Source organism: Leucoraja erinacea, chromosome 19 (genome assembly GCF_028641065.1).
Source record: "Leucoraja erinacea ecotype New England chromosome 19, Leri_hhj_1, whole genome shotgun sequence".
NCBI classification, from domain to species: Eukaryota; Metazoa; Chordata; class Chondrichthyes; order Rajiformes; family Rajidae; genus Leucoraja; species Leucoraja erinaceus.
In genome coordinates this window covers 14,054,688-14,070,720 of record NC_073395.1, presented here as the reverse complement: position 1 = coordinate 14,070,720, position 16,033 = coordinate 14,054,688, and the positions used below count along the sequence as shown (strand labels likewise).

Genomic DNA, 16,033 nt, shown 5'->3' with positions numbered 1-16,033 from the left:
TATCCACCACGCAGCACGGCTGTGCTGTCAACCTGTTCTCATTACCACAGCGCCATCAGCGTAGAATATCGCGCTTTGACAGTGTGCATGTTGACTGTTTTGCTCACAGAGGGACTCGGGGGAAGTGGGAAGCCAAAGGGGGAGTTTAGAAGAATGAGTGTTTTACTGTCATATGTTCCAGAATGAGCAAGAAATTCTTACTTGCAGCAGCACAACACAATATGTCAACTTAGTCAATGGCTAGGGGGGACCTCAATGAAACATGCAGAATAGTGAAAGGCTTGGATAGAGTGGACGTGGAGAGGATGTTTCCACTACTGGGAGAGTCTAGGACTGGAGGTCATAGCCTCAGAATTAAAGGACGTTCTTTTAGGAAGGTGATGAGGAGAAATGCATTTAGTCAGAGGGTGGTGAATCTGTGGAATTCTTTACCACAGAAGGCTGTGGAAGTCAAGTCAGTGGATATTTTTAAAGCAGAGATAGATATATTCTTGATTACTACGGGTGTCAGAGGTTATGGGGAGAAGGAAGGTGAATGAGGTTCGGAGGGAGAGATACATCAGCAATGATTGACTGGCAGAGTAGACTTGATGGGTCGCATGGCCTAATTCTACTCTTATTTCTTATGACATTAAAGTCAGCTACAATCTCATTCCTTTGTTCTCGGCAGCCCCCCAGGCTCGCTGGCAGCCCTCCTCAAACACCGATGGCCCTCGTCGCTCTTCGAAGGCCCGCCTCACTCTCTGGCAGCCCACCTCGCTCTTGGCGTTTGCTCGCGCGCGGGCCCCTCCTCGTCCTCGTGGCGCAGGCCCCGTTGACGTGAGGAGCCGGGCCTGCTGGATGGCTTAGCCCCACTCACCCGAAACACTTCTGGCATGCTGTCCCCTCCCCTCACCCCCCCCCCCCCCCCCCCCCCCCCCGGATATCAGACCCCATTGTTGACCCCACTCACCGTGAACCCCTCCATCCTTATACCTTGGAGGCGGGAATGCTCCTATTATGCCAAAGCCTTGGGACTTCTGTCTGCTGCCTGTGTACATAGTCTAACCATGTACCTCTCTCTCTCTCTCTCCCCCCCCTGTGCTTGCAGGAATACGAGTTTGTTGTCCTCCCCAACGCATACATGATCCACATGCCTCATGCTCCCAGCTTTGACATCACCAAATTCCGCTCCAACAAGCAATATCGGATCTGCCTGAAGACTTTGAAGGAGGAGTTCCAGCAGGACATGTCCCGCCGCTATGGGTTTGCCGCTCTCAAGTACTTGACTGCCGAGAACAACAGCTGAGACCGCGGCAAGCTGCCTCGGAACCACCTTCACTTGTATTGCTGCGAGGAGTGAAATGGGGCTGTCGTGTACAGCGAGACATGCAGAAATCGAAACCAAAATTTACGTGTGTGCCCGCCAACTGTCAGGCTTTGGGTGGAAAGGTTGTACCGACAAGAGCTTATTTTGAGTCCTCCAAAGGCGCTGTTGAAGTATTCCTGTTGTTCACTATTTAAGACCTCCCCACTGTCCCACCTCATTTATTGCCTTGCCCTCTCTCGGTGGGTCACCAATGTCCAAGCAGCCCCGTGCGGATTGAGGGCGGGAAGGTCCGGGCTTTTGTACGGAAGCCGTTCCCTGCAGCATCTGGTGCCCGGTGACCAGAGGAGCTCCATCCTTGAGTGCTCCCTTCAGGAGCTGACCACTTTATTCCTGTGGCCTCATGCACTCGCACTCTCTCTCTCTAGCAATCACGCACGCACGCACACACACACACACGCACATGCACGCACACACACACATACACACACACACGCGCACATGCACGCACACATACACACACACACACACACACAAAACGAGATCAGTAGATGCAGTGGTGAGCACCAGTAACAGCTGTGCTGTTCCTAGCTCGGTCTGATTTAGTAACAAGCATCTTTGACAAGCTACTGCAGTGTGGGTCTCCCTCAACTGTCTTTTGCCATCCTTAATCCTGAAGCTTCCTGAACCAATCTTTCCAGTTGCATTCAGGATCAAAGCCATTGCCATTGAGGTGAAGGCCCTGCTGTCTTCTGCTTATAAAAGCAACGCCAATGGCCTTCGATTGTTAGATGCCAATTAATGTCTGATTAGTACGGGTGTCAGGGGCTATGGGGAGAAGGCAGGAGAATGGGGTTAGGAGGGAGAGATTGATCAGTCATGATTGAATGGCGGAGTAGACTTGATGGGCCAAATGGCCTAATTCCGCTCCTATCATTTATAACCTTATGAAAGCTCTTGCTCCTGGTTCGGATCAGAAGTAAATGCCAGTGGGGTTAAGGGTGGACGTTTCCAATGGCAGAATGAAGTTTACAGCTACATTCTGATTCCTATTGCGTTGACAGTAGAATTCAGAACAAAATGGCTGATTTAGGCTGGAGAGAGTGTGGTCCCCACAATGATCAGAATACGTTTCAATATAAATTAAAAAAAGGTTTTTGGTTTGTCAGTTTGTTTAAGAGGGATTATTAGGTCTAACCCAAGGATAATGCTTTGATTTTTATCATCTTGAACAACTTTTAATTAGAAGGCTGGGCTGATTTATATTATTGACCTCACTAGGATTGGATTAGAATCAAAGAAATGCCTGGGAAGTTTTTTTTGTGGCTGGGGGGAATGTTGAAACACAATTCCATTCCCTAAAGATTTAGATTTGTGATTTTTTGATCAGTGATGTGCAGGAATGACTGAAAGTGCTGAACATTGGTGTCTCTGAAGAGGAAGATTATCTCTGCTCAAAACTAATAATAGCTGCCGAATTCTTTAAATCCTTATAAAATATTTCTATACTCTCCGGATGGGGCTAGGTAGCCACCTCTCACAGCTGAGTTTAAGTTGAAATGTTGATGAAAGCAGAGGTGACCTTGATGCATGTCAGGGATTATAATGTGTTTGAATCTACAAGAGACCAAGTGCGAGATGGAAGTTGTTGGGGTCAGGTTACCTAGGGTGCTGATACTAAATTTACTTGATTTTCCCACGTTTGAAATTTTGTTTCGACAAAATGTTTCAGAGAGTCATTACATTTACAAGATACCCATTGGGTGGGTTAGTAGGAAACAACCATTGAAGTGGCTTTATGCAAGAAATTGGTGCATACTGCAATAATGCTGCAATGACTAAAGGCAAAGCCTAACATTTGAAAGGAGTTTCTTCATTATTATTTCTCTTGGCTCAAATAAATCTATGGAGAATGTATAATAGTTCCCACCATACAATGAGAGATCGATCCGGAGGAGTGGACCTTGGTTTAATTGATTTGGTCATTTCTTAGTCTGCACTTCTGTCAGCCAATCTACCCAGTTTCAGTGGACCAGCAGCTCTGGACTTCAGGAGTGTAAATCAGACCCTTCTAAAATTGAAAAAGTCTGAAGAAGGTGGTCTCGACCCAAAACGTCACCTATTCCTTTTCTCCAGAGATGCTACCCGACCCACTGAGTTACTCCAGCTTTTAGTGTCTATCCGTTAGAAATTGTTCAGTTTTAGTTTTTGCCTTTTTCAGTTTTTATGAAAACTGTCCAAGTACGTCAGACCTTTCTGTTAAAGTACAGGTTGCCACGTATTCCACAATGGATACATATTGATGAAAGCCATTGGTATAACCAGCAAACAAAAGCAATTCAGTAGTTCTTGGTGTCCCACACAACAATCTATCTTCCAGGTATCTATTTTACCATGCCATTCTTTAACATTGTTTTACCTCAAGGAGAACAGGATGGATGAACTGTATTTTCATTGTTCGGTTACATAAGCCTCAGGATGCTTGGGTTAGAGCGCAGTATTGTATTGGAGGGGACAACTAATGGAAGACCTTTGACTGTTTGGAGCATCAAGTAGTTGGCAGGACTTTGAGCATTATTGAGAATGTTGGACCTTTAACATGATGCGAGACCTTTTTTGACCTGTAGGAACTGCTTCTGAAATGCTTCTCTCATTGGGCTGTCAACAAAAGATTAATCAACAATCTCTGACACAATTGTGCCCCTTGAAATTACCAAGAGCGCACTGTAAGATTGGATGGGACTTTGATTTATTTGACTTGTTGTAATTATAACATAAATTGGAGTATTGCTGGGCCCATTATGAGACTGCTGAATTTTCAAATACTATTTAATTTATGGACTTATTGAAATGATTAGCGTAAGACTAGAAGTTTAGTGAATGATTGAAATACCTTGATAAGGACGGCTGGACCACATAATGTACACTTGGATATGTTGAGCTATTTGGAATATCATTACACTTCTGTTATTATTGGAGATCGGTTAGTCCTCTTGAGAGTACTGAAAGCACCGTTGACATGCTCCAGTACTGCTGAAAACCCATTTATATCTTGGAGCACAGTTGCTGCACAGTGCTCCAGCTAGGAACACAATGGAGGGATAATTGGACAGCTGGGTATACCATTAGAGGTTGTTGGGATAGTTATGAACACCATTGGTGAACGACAGGACAGCTAGGATCACCTTTGGTGAATAGTTGGACACTTGGTATACCATGGTGGTTGGTTGGGCACCAAGTGTCACCATTGGTGGATGGTTGGACATCTGGGAACCCATTGAATGGTTGGACATCTGGGAACACCATTGGTGGATGGTCGGATAGCTAGGAACACCATTGGTGAGCGGCTGGACATCTGGTGCCACCACTGGTGGATGGTTGAATAACTGGAACACATTGGAGAAGGATGGACAGCTGGAAGCCCCATTGGTGGATGGTGGAACCGCTAGAATCACCATTGGAGGATGTTTGGATGACCGGGAGCTGGGGGATGATTGGATAGCTCAGAAGACCATTGGAGATGTTTGGACAGCTAGAATCACCAGTGGAGATGAGTGGACTACTGGGAACTCCATTGGAGATGGGTGGACAACTAGAGTCAGCACTGGGGGGTGATAAACTGTTTGGAGGACTGCTCGAGTGGAAACGGAGGACAGTAGGAGGGCCTGCAGAACTGGTGGATTATTTCCCATCATTGTACAGCAGATTTCACTCTTTACCACAATGAGCTAATGACTTTTCAGAGAACTGTTCATTCAGCCGCAAAGCAGAGCTGTCTTCTGTCTTTGTCATTGTACAAGCGACAGAGTGATAAATAAAATGTAAAAATCTTTGAAATTTGTGTCTCACTTTTATTTACATAGATATTTTTACTGCAGGTCCTCTCGGAGTAATGAACGCCTGACTTATGGGCACGCTGTCAATACACGTGAGCTGGGTGGATGGGGATGGATTTGCCACCTGCTGTGGGGCTTCAGGCATCTTCTTCCTGGTGGGAATGGGGCGTGTATATCTGTGATTCTCCTCTCCCTAACCGCCCGAGCCCTGACAATCGGGGGTTGAGTCCAGGTAAGCAGAGTTGCGAGCACTGAGCAGACACTGAGTCAGTGAGGCCTCTTGTGGCCACTCTCCCAGTGGCCGCTCGCTCTCCCGTCCCAACTGCTTCTGCCATCCTCTCTGACACACCATCTATGTTCATTTCTGACTTGCAAACAGTTCAAGGACGGCACGGTGGCGCAGCGGTAGAGTTGCTGCCTTACAGTGCCAGAGGCCCTGGGTTTGATCCTGACTGTCAGTGCTTGTCTGTACGCAGTTTGTACGTTCCCCCCGAGACCTGCGTGCGTTTTCTCTGAGATCTTCCATTTCCTCCCACACTCCAAAGACGTACAGGTGTGTAGGTTAATTGGCTTGGTATAAATGTACAATTGTACCTAGAGTGTGTAGGGTAGTGTTAATGTGCGGGGATCGATAGTCAGTGCGGACTCGATGGGCCGAAGGGCCTGTTTCCATGCTGCATCTCTAAATTAAACTAAGTTAATTACAGGTCATGTTAGAAACGGTGCTCAGAACAGAACACCTATCATAAGCTGGGGACTTCCTATAATTGATTCTAGGTTAACAATGAAAGAAACAAACAGATTAAGCCTGCTCCCTCAATCAGTCTGCTGGTGCGGGTGCTGTCTGTACGGTGTTTGTACGTTCACCCCGTGACCGTGTGGGTTTTCTTCGGGTGCTCTGGTTTCCTCCCACACTCCAAACACGCAGAGGTGTGTAGGTTAATTGGCTTTGGTAGAGATTTTAAATTGTCCCAGGTTTGCAGGATAGTGCTAGTGTGCGGGGATCGCTGGTTGGTGCGGACTCAGTGGGTTGAACTTCTGTTCTGAACTAAACCAAACTCTCCAAGAAGTGGACAACACCCTACTGGTTGGAGACCAGCACTGTGTATTCTGATTGGGCTCCTAGCGCTGGCAAAGTGAATCAAAGTAGTTTCATTTAACAATAAGCAATTGTTTGTCCAAAAACATTGGGCGCTCATGAACCGATACCTGAAAATCACGGAACTGCGGTAAATTACTGGAACACTCATCTGCATCCGAGGTGAGAGGAGCATGTTAACATTTCTAGACCCTTTATCAGAGCCGGGGAAACGTGGAAAATCGGGAGAAAGTCAGTGAAATTGAGCGAGAGGTTGTTAAACGTGGCAACAAGTTCCGCCAAGTGCGTGTGTGTGTTGGTGGAGGAACGGGTCAGGCCTTTGTGGAAGGGCAGCACAGTGGCGCAGCGGCAGCATTGTTGCCTAATGTCCCTGTCCCACTTGGGAAACCTGAACGGAAACCTCTGGAGACTTTGTGCCCCACCCAAGGTTTCCGTGCAGTTCCCGGAGGTTTTTTGTCAGTCTCCCTACCTGCTTCCACTACCTGCAACCTCCGGCAACCACCTGCGACCTCCGGGAACCGCACGGAAACCTTGGGTGGGGCGCAAAGTCTTCAGAGGTTTCCGTTCAGGTTTCCTAAGTGGGACAGGGGCATTACAGTGCCAGAGACCCTGGTTCAATCCTGACCACAAGTGCTGTCTGTACGGAGTTTGTTCGTTCTCCCTGTGACCTTGGTTGGTTTTTCCAGGTGCTGCGGTTTCCACCGTCACTCCAAAGACGTACAGGTATGTAGGTTAATTAGCTTCTGTGTATGATAGAGCTAGCGTGTAGGGAAATTGCTGGCCAGTGCAGACTCGGTGGGCCAAAGGGCCTGTTTCCGAGCCGCACCTCTAAAGTCTAAACAAGGACAATTCCTTAATAGGAATCTGAGGGGTAACATTTTCACACAAAGGGTGGTTGGTGTATGGATAAAGCTGCCAGATGAGGTACAGCAGTTGAAGAAGGGTCTCGACCTGAAACGTCATCCATTCCTTCTCCCCAGAGTTGCTGCCTGTCCCGCTGAGTTACTCCAGCGTTTTGTGTCTATCTTCCCTCATCTTGTATCTCTTAACACTGTAAATGGCTCGATTGTAATCATGTATTGCCTTTCTGCTGACTGGTTAGCACGCAACAAAAGCTTTTCACTGTACCTCGGTACACATGACAATAAACTAACCTGAAACTGAAACTGACATTTACATTGCACATGGATATTGTAAAAAACTGACAAATGTGTGCTGAGAAACTGTAAATGCTTCACTATGATTTATTAAAGTCACTTGCATGTTTTTTGAAAAAGATTATTCACAAGTGATGTGCGCTTAAAGGAAGGTTTCTCCTTTTGACACAACCATTTCCATCCATATTAATAAGACAACATCATGTTCCCACTCTTAAAATATAATTTTAATGCAAACAGAGAATGGCTTTCTAAATCACTGCCAATTTATGTGTGCCTGTGGACAATTTTACTTCTTTAATTATGCAAATGATTTTTGAATGGAAACTTGAACCGTGAAATCAATTCTCAACACTAAAACAATTTGCACCCAGAATGGAGGTGGTTGCTGCAGAAGTGTTTTCACCCTATTCCCTTTAATTACATTCATCCAAAGAGGCACAGTTTATACTTTATATGATGCGGTACTCAGCTTGATATTTAGTTTAGTTTCGTTTAGAGATACAGCGCAGAAACAGGTTCTATGGTCCACTGAGTCCGCACCGACCAGCGATCCCCGCACGATAACACTATCCTATCCACACTCGTGACAATTTACATTTCTACTTAGCCAATTAGCCTACAATCCTGCGCAAATTTTGGGTGTGGGAGTAAACGGAAGATCTCGGCAAAAACACACGGGGAGAACGTACAAACTCTGTACAGACAGCACCCGTAGTCGTGATCGAACCCAGGTCTCTGGCACTGTGAGGCAGCAACTCCACCACTGCACCACCATGCCGCCCCATTCTGATAGGCTCTTTGGTAAGCAGCCAATTTTGTTGTTGCCACAGATAACAAACTTGCCTGCGTGTAGTGATTCATGATGTTAATGTTCACTCTAGGTTAATGTTGCCTGTGATTGTTCATTTGTCCGCTGCCAAACTGCCAATAAAACTTCAAGGATAGACACAAAAAAGTTGGAGTAACTCAGCGGGTCAGGCAGCATCTCTGGAGAAAGGGAACAGGTGATGTTTCAGGTCGAGAGTCAGGGGAGAGGGAAATGTGAGATATGAAAAGGTACATAGAAAAAAATGTATGAAATGAATGCCAAAGGACAAAGCCAGCAACAATGATCAAGGAAAGGTGGAGCCCACAATGGTCCATTGTTGGCTATGGAGAGGGTGATAGCGATTGATACAGTGAAACTCAGCAAGCCGACAGTGAAACTAGTACGATGACTAGGGTGGGGGAGGGTCAGAGAGGATGCAAGGGTTACTTGAAGTTAGAGAAATCAATATTCATACCTCTGGGGTGTAAGCTGTCCAAGCAAAATATGAGATGCTGTTCCTCCAATTTGTGTTTGTCCTCACTCTGACAGTGGAGGCCAGGGCAGAAAGGTCAGTATGGGAATGGGAGTTAATGTGTTTGGCAACCGGAAGATCGCGTAGGCCAAGGCGTAAGTGTTCAGCAAATCGATCGACCGATATATAGTCCGCACCTCGAATAGCGGATGCACTAGATGAGGTTGGGGGAGGTGCAGGTGAACCCTTGCCTCACCTGAAAGACTTCAAGGTGTTGAGTGTGTGTCTGATGCAGCTCGGTGCAACAGATAGAGATACTGCCTTGTAACCCCAGGCACCCAGGTTCAAACCCAAACTCTGCGCTGTCTGTGTGAAGTCTGCATGCTCTACCTGTAACGACAAAGGTCTCTTCTGGATGCTTTGAATTACGCCCACATCCCAAAAATATATTTGTTAGTTTATTACCTACCAGAATGGAATGGATGTAGAGGGGATGATTCCACTGGTTGAAGAGTCTAGGACTAGTGGACATAGCCTCAGAATAAAACGATGAACCATTTGAAAGGAGATGAGAAGGAATTTCTTTAGTCAGCGGGTAGAAACATAGAAACATATAAATTAGGTGCAGGAGTAGGCCATTCGGCCCTTCGAGCCTGCACCGCCATTCAATATGATCATGGCTGATCATCCAACTCAGTATCCCGTACCTGCCTTCTCTCCATACTCCCTGATCCCCTTAGCCACAAGGGCCACATCTAACTCCCTCTTAAATATAGCCAATGAACTGGCCTCAACTACCCTCTGTGGCAGAGAGTTCCAGAGATTCACCACTCTCTGTGTGAAAAAAGTTCTTCTCATCTCGGTTTTAAAGGATTTCCCCCTTATCCTTAAGCTGTGACCCCTTGTCCTGGACTTCCCCAACATTGGGAACAATCTTCCTGCATCTAGCCTGTCCAACCCCTTAAGAATTTTGTAAGTTTCTATAAGATCCCCTCTCAATCTTCTAAATTCTAGAGAGTATAAACCAAGTCTATCCAGTCTTTCTTCATAAGACAGTCCTGACATCCCAGGAATCAGTCTGGTGAACCGTCTCTGCACTCCCTCTATGGCAATAATGTCCTTCCTCAGATTTGGAGACCAAAACTGTACGCAATACTCCAGGTGTGGTCTCACCAAGACCCTGTACAACTGCAGTAGAACCTCCCTGCTCCTATACTCAATTCAATTCAATTCAATTCAACTTTAATGTCATCGCACAAAATACAAGTATCAGTACAACGAAATGCAGTTTTGCGTCAGTCCGTAGTAGTTGTACATAAAGAGAAAAAAACAAGAAAAAAATAGAAAGAGAGAAGATACAGAATAATCAGGAAATACAGAATGATTAAACAAAGGGGGATGGAGGGACCAGAGAAATCTATCGTCGGGACTCCGAGTTCAGCAGTGTGATTGTGTTGTTATAGAAGCTTTTCCTCATCCTGCTGGTACGTGACCTGAGGCTCCTGTACCGCCTCCCTGATGGGAGGAGGGCAAACAGTCCATGGTTGGGGTGTGAGGGGTCTTTGATGATCTTCCCAGCCCGTCTCAGACACCGTTTTCGGTGGAGGACATCCATGGCAGGGAGCGGGGCATCGATGATGTGCTGCGCGGTTTTCACCACCCGTTGTAGTGCTTTCCTGTCCGCAGCAGTGCAGCTGCTGTACCATACCGTGAAGCAGGTGGTCAGGATACTCTCTATGGTACAGCGGTAAAAGTTGGTCAGGATCTGGGGGGACAGGTGGGCTTTCTTGAGCCTCCTAAGGAAGTAAAGGCGCTGCTGTGCCTTTTTGATCAGCTTGGAGGTGTTGAGGGACCAGGACAAGTCCTCCGAGATATGCACTCCGAGGAATTTATAGCTGGAGACGCGCTCCACCTCAGTCCCGTTGATATGGATGGCGGTATGACTGCCTCCTCTGGTCTGCCTGAAGTCGACAATAATCTCCTTCGTCTTTTTGGAGTTGAGGATGAGGTTATTGTCGGCACACCAGGTGGTCAGGTGCTGGATCTCATCCCTGTAGGCTGACTCATCGTTGTCGCTGATCAGTCCTACTACCGTGGTATCGTCAGCAAACTTAATAATGGCGTTGGATCCGTACTTTGGGATGCAGTCGTTGGTGAAGAGGGAGTAGAGGAGAGGGCTGAGCACACAGCCCTGTGGCACTCCGGTGTTCAGTGTTATAGCGGAGGAGGTGAGGTTATTGACCCTAACAGACTGTGGTCTGTTAGTGAGGAAGTCCAATGTCCAGTTGCAGAGGGAGGTGGAGATGCCAAGTCCACTGAGTTTGGTGATCAAGCTGGCTGGGATGACGGTGTTAAAGGCAGAGCTGAAATCAATGAACAGCAGCCTGATGTAGGAGTTGTTGTAATCCAGGTGGGTCAGGGCAGAGTGTAGGGCCGCCGATATGGCGTCCTCTGTAGACCTGTTGGTCCGGTAGGCAAACTGATGGGGGTCCAGTGTGGGGGGGAGGCAGGCTTTGAGGTGAGCCAAGATCAGCCGCTCAAAGCACTTTGCAATGACAGGGGTGAGTGCCACTGGGCGGAAATCGTTGAGACTCCCTGTAGCTGACTGTTTGGGCACTGGCACGATGGTTGATGTCTTGAGGCAAGTGGGGACAACACCCTGGGCCAGTGAGAGATTGAAAATGTCGGCGAGGACTGGGGATAGTTGTCCAGCACATGCCCGAAGCACCTGGCCAGGGATGCCATCGGGGCCGGCAGCTTTGCGCTCATTCACCTTGCTCAGTGCATCTTGTACAGCAGAGGTGGAGAGGCTGAGAGGTTGTTCATTCGGGGGTGGAGCAACTTTAATGGCTGGGGTTTTGTTGTCTCGGTCAAAGCGAGCATAGAAGTGGTTTAGTTCATCAGGCATGGTGTCGTTGTCTGGGGGAGGGGTGTTAACTTTCTGATAATCGGCAAGGGATTTGATTCCTTGCCACATGCGCCTGGGGTCAGAGTTGTTGTGGAAATGCTCCTCAATCCGCCGTTTATGATTTAGTTTAGCAGTCCTAATTCCCCTTTTCAGATTGGCCCTGGATGAGCTGTATCCCTCAGCGTCGCCAGATCTGAAAGCGGCATCGCGAGCCTTCAGTAGGAGTCTGACCTCCCTGCTCATCCACGACTTCTGGTTAGGGAAAGTCTTTATCTCCTTGTGGGTAGTGACATTATCGGTACAGAATTTTATATAGTCCAGAACTGTTGAGGTGTACGAGTTGATGTCCACTTGCGAATTGGAGGTGGACTGAGTAGCAAAGAGACTCCAGTCTGTCTGCTGAAACTGCTCCTGTAAGTCAGAGACAGCCCCCTCAGGCCAGACCTTCACTGTCCTCATGGTAGGTTTCACACGTCTGATCAGAGGCTTTTGCAATGAAAGCTAACATACCATTCGCTTTCTTTACTGCCTGCTGCACCTGCATGCCTACCTTCAATGACTGGTGTACCATGACACCCAGGTCTCGCTGCATCTCCCCCTTTCCCAATCGGCCACCATTTAGATAATAGTCTGCTTTCCCGTTTTTTGCCACCAAAATGGATAACCTCACATTTATCCACATTATACTGCATCTGCCAAACATTTGCCCACTCACCCAGCCTATCCAAGTCATCTTGCAGTCTCCTAGCATCCTCCTCACAGCTAACACTGCCCCCCAGCTTAGTGTCATCCGCAAACTTGGAGATATTGCCTTCAATTCCCTCATCCAGATCATTAATATATATTGTAAATAGCTGGGGTCCCAGTACTGAGCCTTGGGGTACCGCCTTGGTGGTGAATCCGCGGAGACCAAGTCATTGGGTATTTTCAAGAAGGAGATTGACAGATTCTTGATTAGTAAGGATGCAAGGGTTGTGGGGAGAAAGCAGGAAAATAGGGGTTGAGAGGGAAAGATAGATTGCTATGATTGAATGGCAGAGTAGACTCAATGGGCAAATGGATTGATTCGACTCCTGTGCCTTATGAACTATGAATTGCCTTTAATGTGTAGATGCAGGTGGATGGTTTGGTTCGATTTGTCTCAATTTTATTGTCATTGTCTTCAAGTAAGAGACAACGAAATGCTATTTCCCATACAGTCATACGAATAAAAAAAACAAAAACACAGAGCACAGTAGTCCACAACACAAACCTCCCCACAGTGGCACCAAAGTTCCCCACTGGGGGGAAGGAAGCAAAGTCCAGTCAACCTCCTCGCTGATGTTCCCCGATGTTCACCCGTGGTTGTGGCCTCCCAAGCCCCCCGCAGTCGCCGCTACGGGCGGCCCGATGTTCAGGCCCTCTGGCCGGGAATGATGGAACCCCGACATCGGGCGGAAGAACATCCTCAGCGGCCTGGACCTCTGAATCGGCCACCTCCCACCGGAGTCCGCAGCTCCCGAAGTCCACAGGCCGAGCTGGGCGGAGATTCAACGCTGGCCGCCAGTAGTAGAATTTCAGAGATTTGATGGATGAGAGAGAGAGATGGGTTACAAGGAAATGTGGGAGAATAGATCAGAACCTGAAACCAGTGACCTGTGAGCCAGCATAGGCTGAATAGGTTGAGTGGCCTCATTCCATGCCACATGGAAATGTAGAACTGCCGATGGTCTCGGCAGGGCCACAGTGAATGGGAGAATGCAGTCTGTATACAGCGGGACATAGATAAGTTACAGAAATGGCTGCACGGTGGCGCAGCGGTAGAGACCTGGGTTCGATTCTGATGAAGGGTGCTTTCTGTACGGAGTTGGTACGTTCTCCCCGTGACCTGCGTGAGTTTTCTCTGGGATCTCCGGTTTCCTCCCACACTCTAAAGACATAGGTTGATTGGCTTGGTATAATTGAAAATTGCCCCCAGTGTGTGTAGCATAATGTTAGTGTGCGGGGATCGCTGATCGGTGCGGACTCGGTGGGCCGAAGGGCTTGTTTCTGCGCGTATCTTTAAACTAAACTAAAATAGCAGATGGAGAATTAAAATCGAGGAAGAGGTGTTGCACTTTGAGAGGTTGAACGTAAGAGGAAAGTATACAGTTAATGGCAAGACTATTAATGGCATTATGTATTTCTTGGGGTGCATGTCGAAAAACCTATGAGTGTAGAAAGACAAGTAGATAGAGTGGTAATGAAGGTGTAGTGTCAGCTTGCCTTGATAAGACGGCATTGAATATATGAGTCAGGAAATCCTATTCCAGCTTTATGGAACATTGGTTAGGCCACATTTGGAGTTCTGAGTGCAGTTTTGGTCACCCCATTTCAGGAAGGGGGTTTAGTTTAGTTTAATTTAATTAATCGTCACGTGTACCATGGTACGGTGAAAAACCTTTTGTTGCGTGCTATCCAGTCAGCGGAAAGATTCTACGCGATTACAATCGAACTATCTACAGTGTACACACAGAGGATGGAGGGAATAATGTTTAGTGCAAGGTAAAGTTCAGTAAAGTGTGATTACAGATAGTCTGAGGGTCTCCAATAAGTAGATGGTAGCACAGGACCACTCTCTAGTTGTTGGTAGGATGGTTCAGTTGCCTGATAACAGCTGAGAAGAAACTGTCCCTCAATCTGGAGGCGCACGTTATTACACTTCTTTACATCTAGCCAGGTGTGGAGGCTTGAGAGAGGGTGCAGAAGAGGATTACCAGAACGCTGAAGATAGGTAAAATGAATTGTATCAAAATGCTGGAGTAACTCAGCGGGACAGGCAGCATCTCTGGATAGAAGGAATGGGTGACGTTTCGGGTCGAGACCCTTCTTCAGACGGCTGTGTGGATTAGAGGGCGTTAGGTATAAGGGAAGGTTGGGCAAACTTAGACTGGATTCTCTGGTGTGCCAGAGGCTGAGAGGAAATCTGATAGAAATGTTTTTAAATTATGAGAGGCATAGATAGGGTAAATTCGTCTGGTAGAAAGCCATGCTAGAAAGCATAGCCTTAAGGTGAGAGAGGATATCATTATAAGAGATGTGTGAGACATGTCTTTTACACAGAGAGGTGGGTGCCTGGAACACGTTGCCAGGGGTGGTGGTGGTGGATGCAGATTCGATAGTGGCATTTAAAAGGCTTTTGTATTGGCACATTGATATGCAGGGAATTGGTAGATATTGATCACGTGTCGGTAGAAATTTGTTTCACTTGGAATTATGTTCGGTATGGACATTGTGGGCCGAAGAGCCTATGCCCATGCTGTTCTACATTCTGTTTAGTTTAGTTTAGAGATACAGCATGGAGACAGGCCCTTCAGCCCACCGTGTCTGCACCAACCAGCGATCCCTGCTCATTAACACCATCCTACACACACTAGGGACAATTTACACTTGTACCAAGCCAATTAACCCACAAACCCATACGTCTTTGGAATGTGGGAGGAAACCGAAGATCTCGGAGATAAACCCATGCGGTCACGGGGAGAACTTACAAACTCTGTACAGATAACACACGTAGTTAGGATCGAACCTGGGTCTACTGGCACTGTAAGGCCAAAAGCTCTACCGCTGCGCCACCGTGCCCCCCATAAAACATATTCTATATTCTGGGCTCAGCAATGAAAGTGACATCTATGTCAATGATATCCCAGAGAGCAGTGGTTAAAATGACCCTCAGATTTGAGGATGCAATGTTAATTGATGCTCTACAGCAAAACTGCACCATAGTTCCTCCTTGTGTCCCAAGTAGATATAGAAGATCCCACGACACTATGCAATACACTCACAATATCCTCTGCACTAGGGACAATTTACAATTTATACCTAAGCCAATTAACCTACAAGCCTGTACGTCTTTGGAGTGTGGGAGTAAACTGGAGTACCTGGTGAACCTATGCGTTCACAGGGAGAACATACAAACTCCATACAGACAGCACCCACAGTCAGATTAAACCCGGAACATCACTTATTCCTTCTCTCCAGAGATGCTGCCTGTCCCGCTGCGTTACACCAGCATTGGATGTCTATCTACAGTATCAATGAGTATCAATGTCACCTTCTCCGAGGTAACAATGATCTATTGTACATTTTCCTTGAACCACACCTCTTTTGATGTCTCATTTTCACACCTTACCCTTCCTTATCTTTGTGTCACCCTCTCCCCTGACTCTCATTCTGAAGAAGCGTCTTCACCCAAAACAACACCCATTCCTTCTCTCCAGAGATGCTGCTTGTCCCGCTGAGTTACTCCAGCATCTACAGTATCAATGTGTTTGGATTCAGGATGGATGGATACTTCACATTACAGCTAAGCGGATGCAAACAAGAACAGACAATTGAAGCCATATAACCTGAGCACAGAGGTTCTGTCTGTCTGTTCATTAGATAGAAGTCCTTGAGTCGCACGTTATCTCGTGGCCAGCTGTCA

General features: G+C 47.0%; 1 protein-coding gene across 3 annotated transcripts in view; it reads left to right on the top strand.

Moving 5' to 3' along the window:
- large1 (LARGE xylosyl- and glucuronyltransferase 1) overlaps positions 1–5,137 on the top strand; it is a 292,835-nt gene extending 287,698 nt beyond the window's left edge. For 2 of the 3 annotated variants that reach the window (XM_055650357.1, XM_055650358.1), the window contains exon 15: positions 1,091–5,137. In XM_055650357.1, coding sequence (XP_055506332.1) covers positions 1,091–1,288 — 198 coding nt within the window. In that variant the 3' untranslated portion in view covers positions 1,289–5,137. The remainder of the gene's footprint in view (positions 1–1,090) is intronic. The other variant, XR_008725023.1, reaches the window with a different exon arrangement.
- The last annotated feature ends 10,896 nt before the right edge of the window (positions 5,138–16,033 follow it).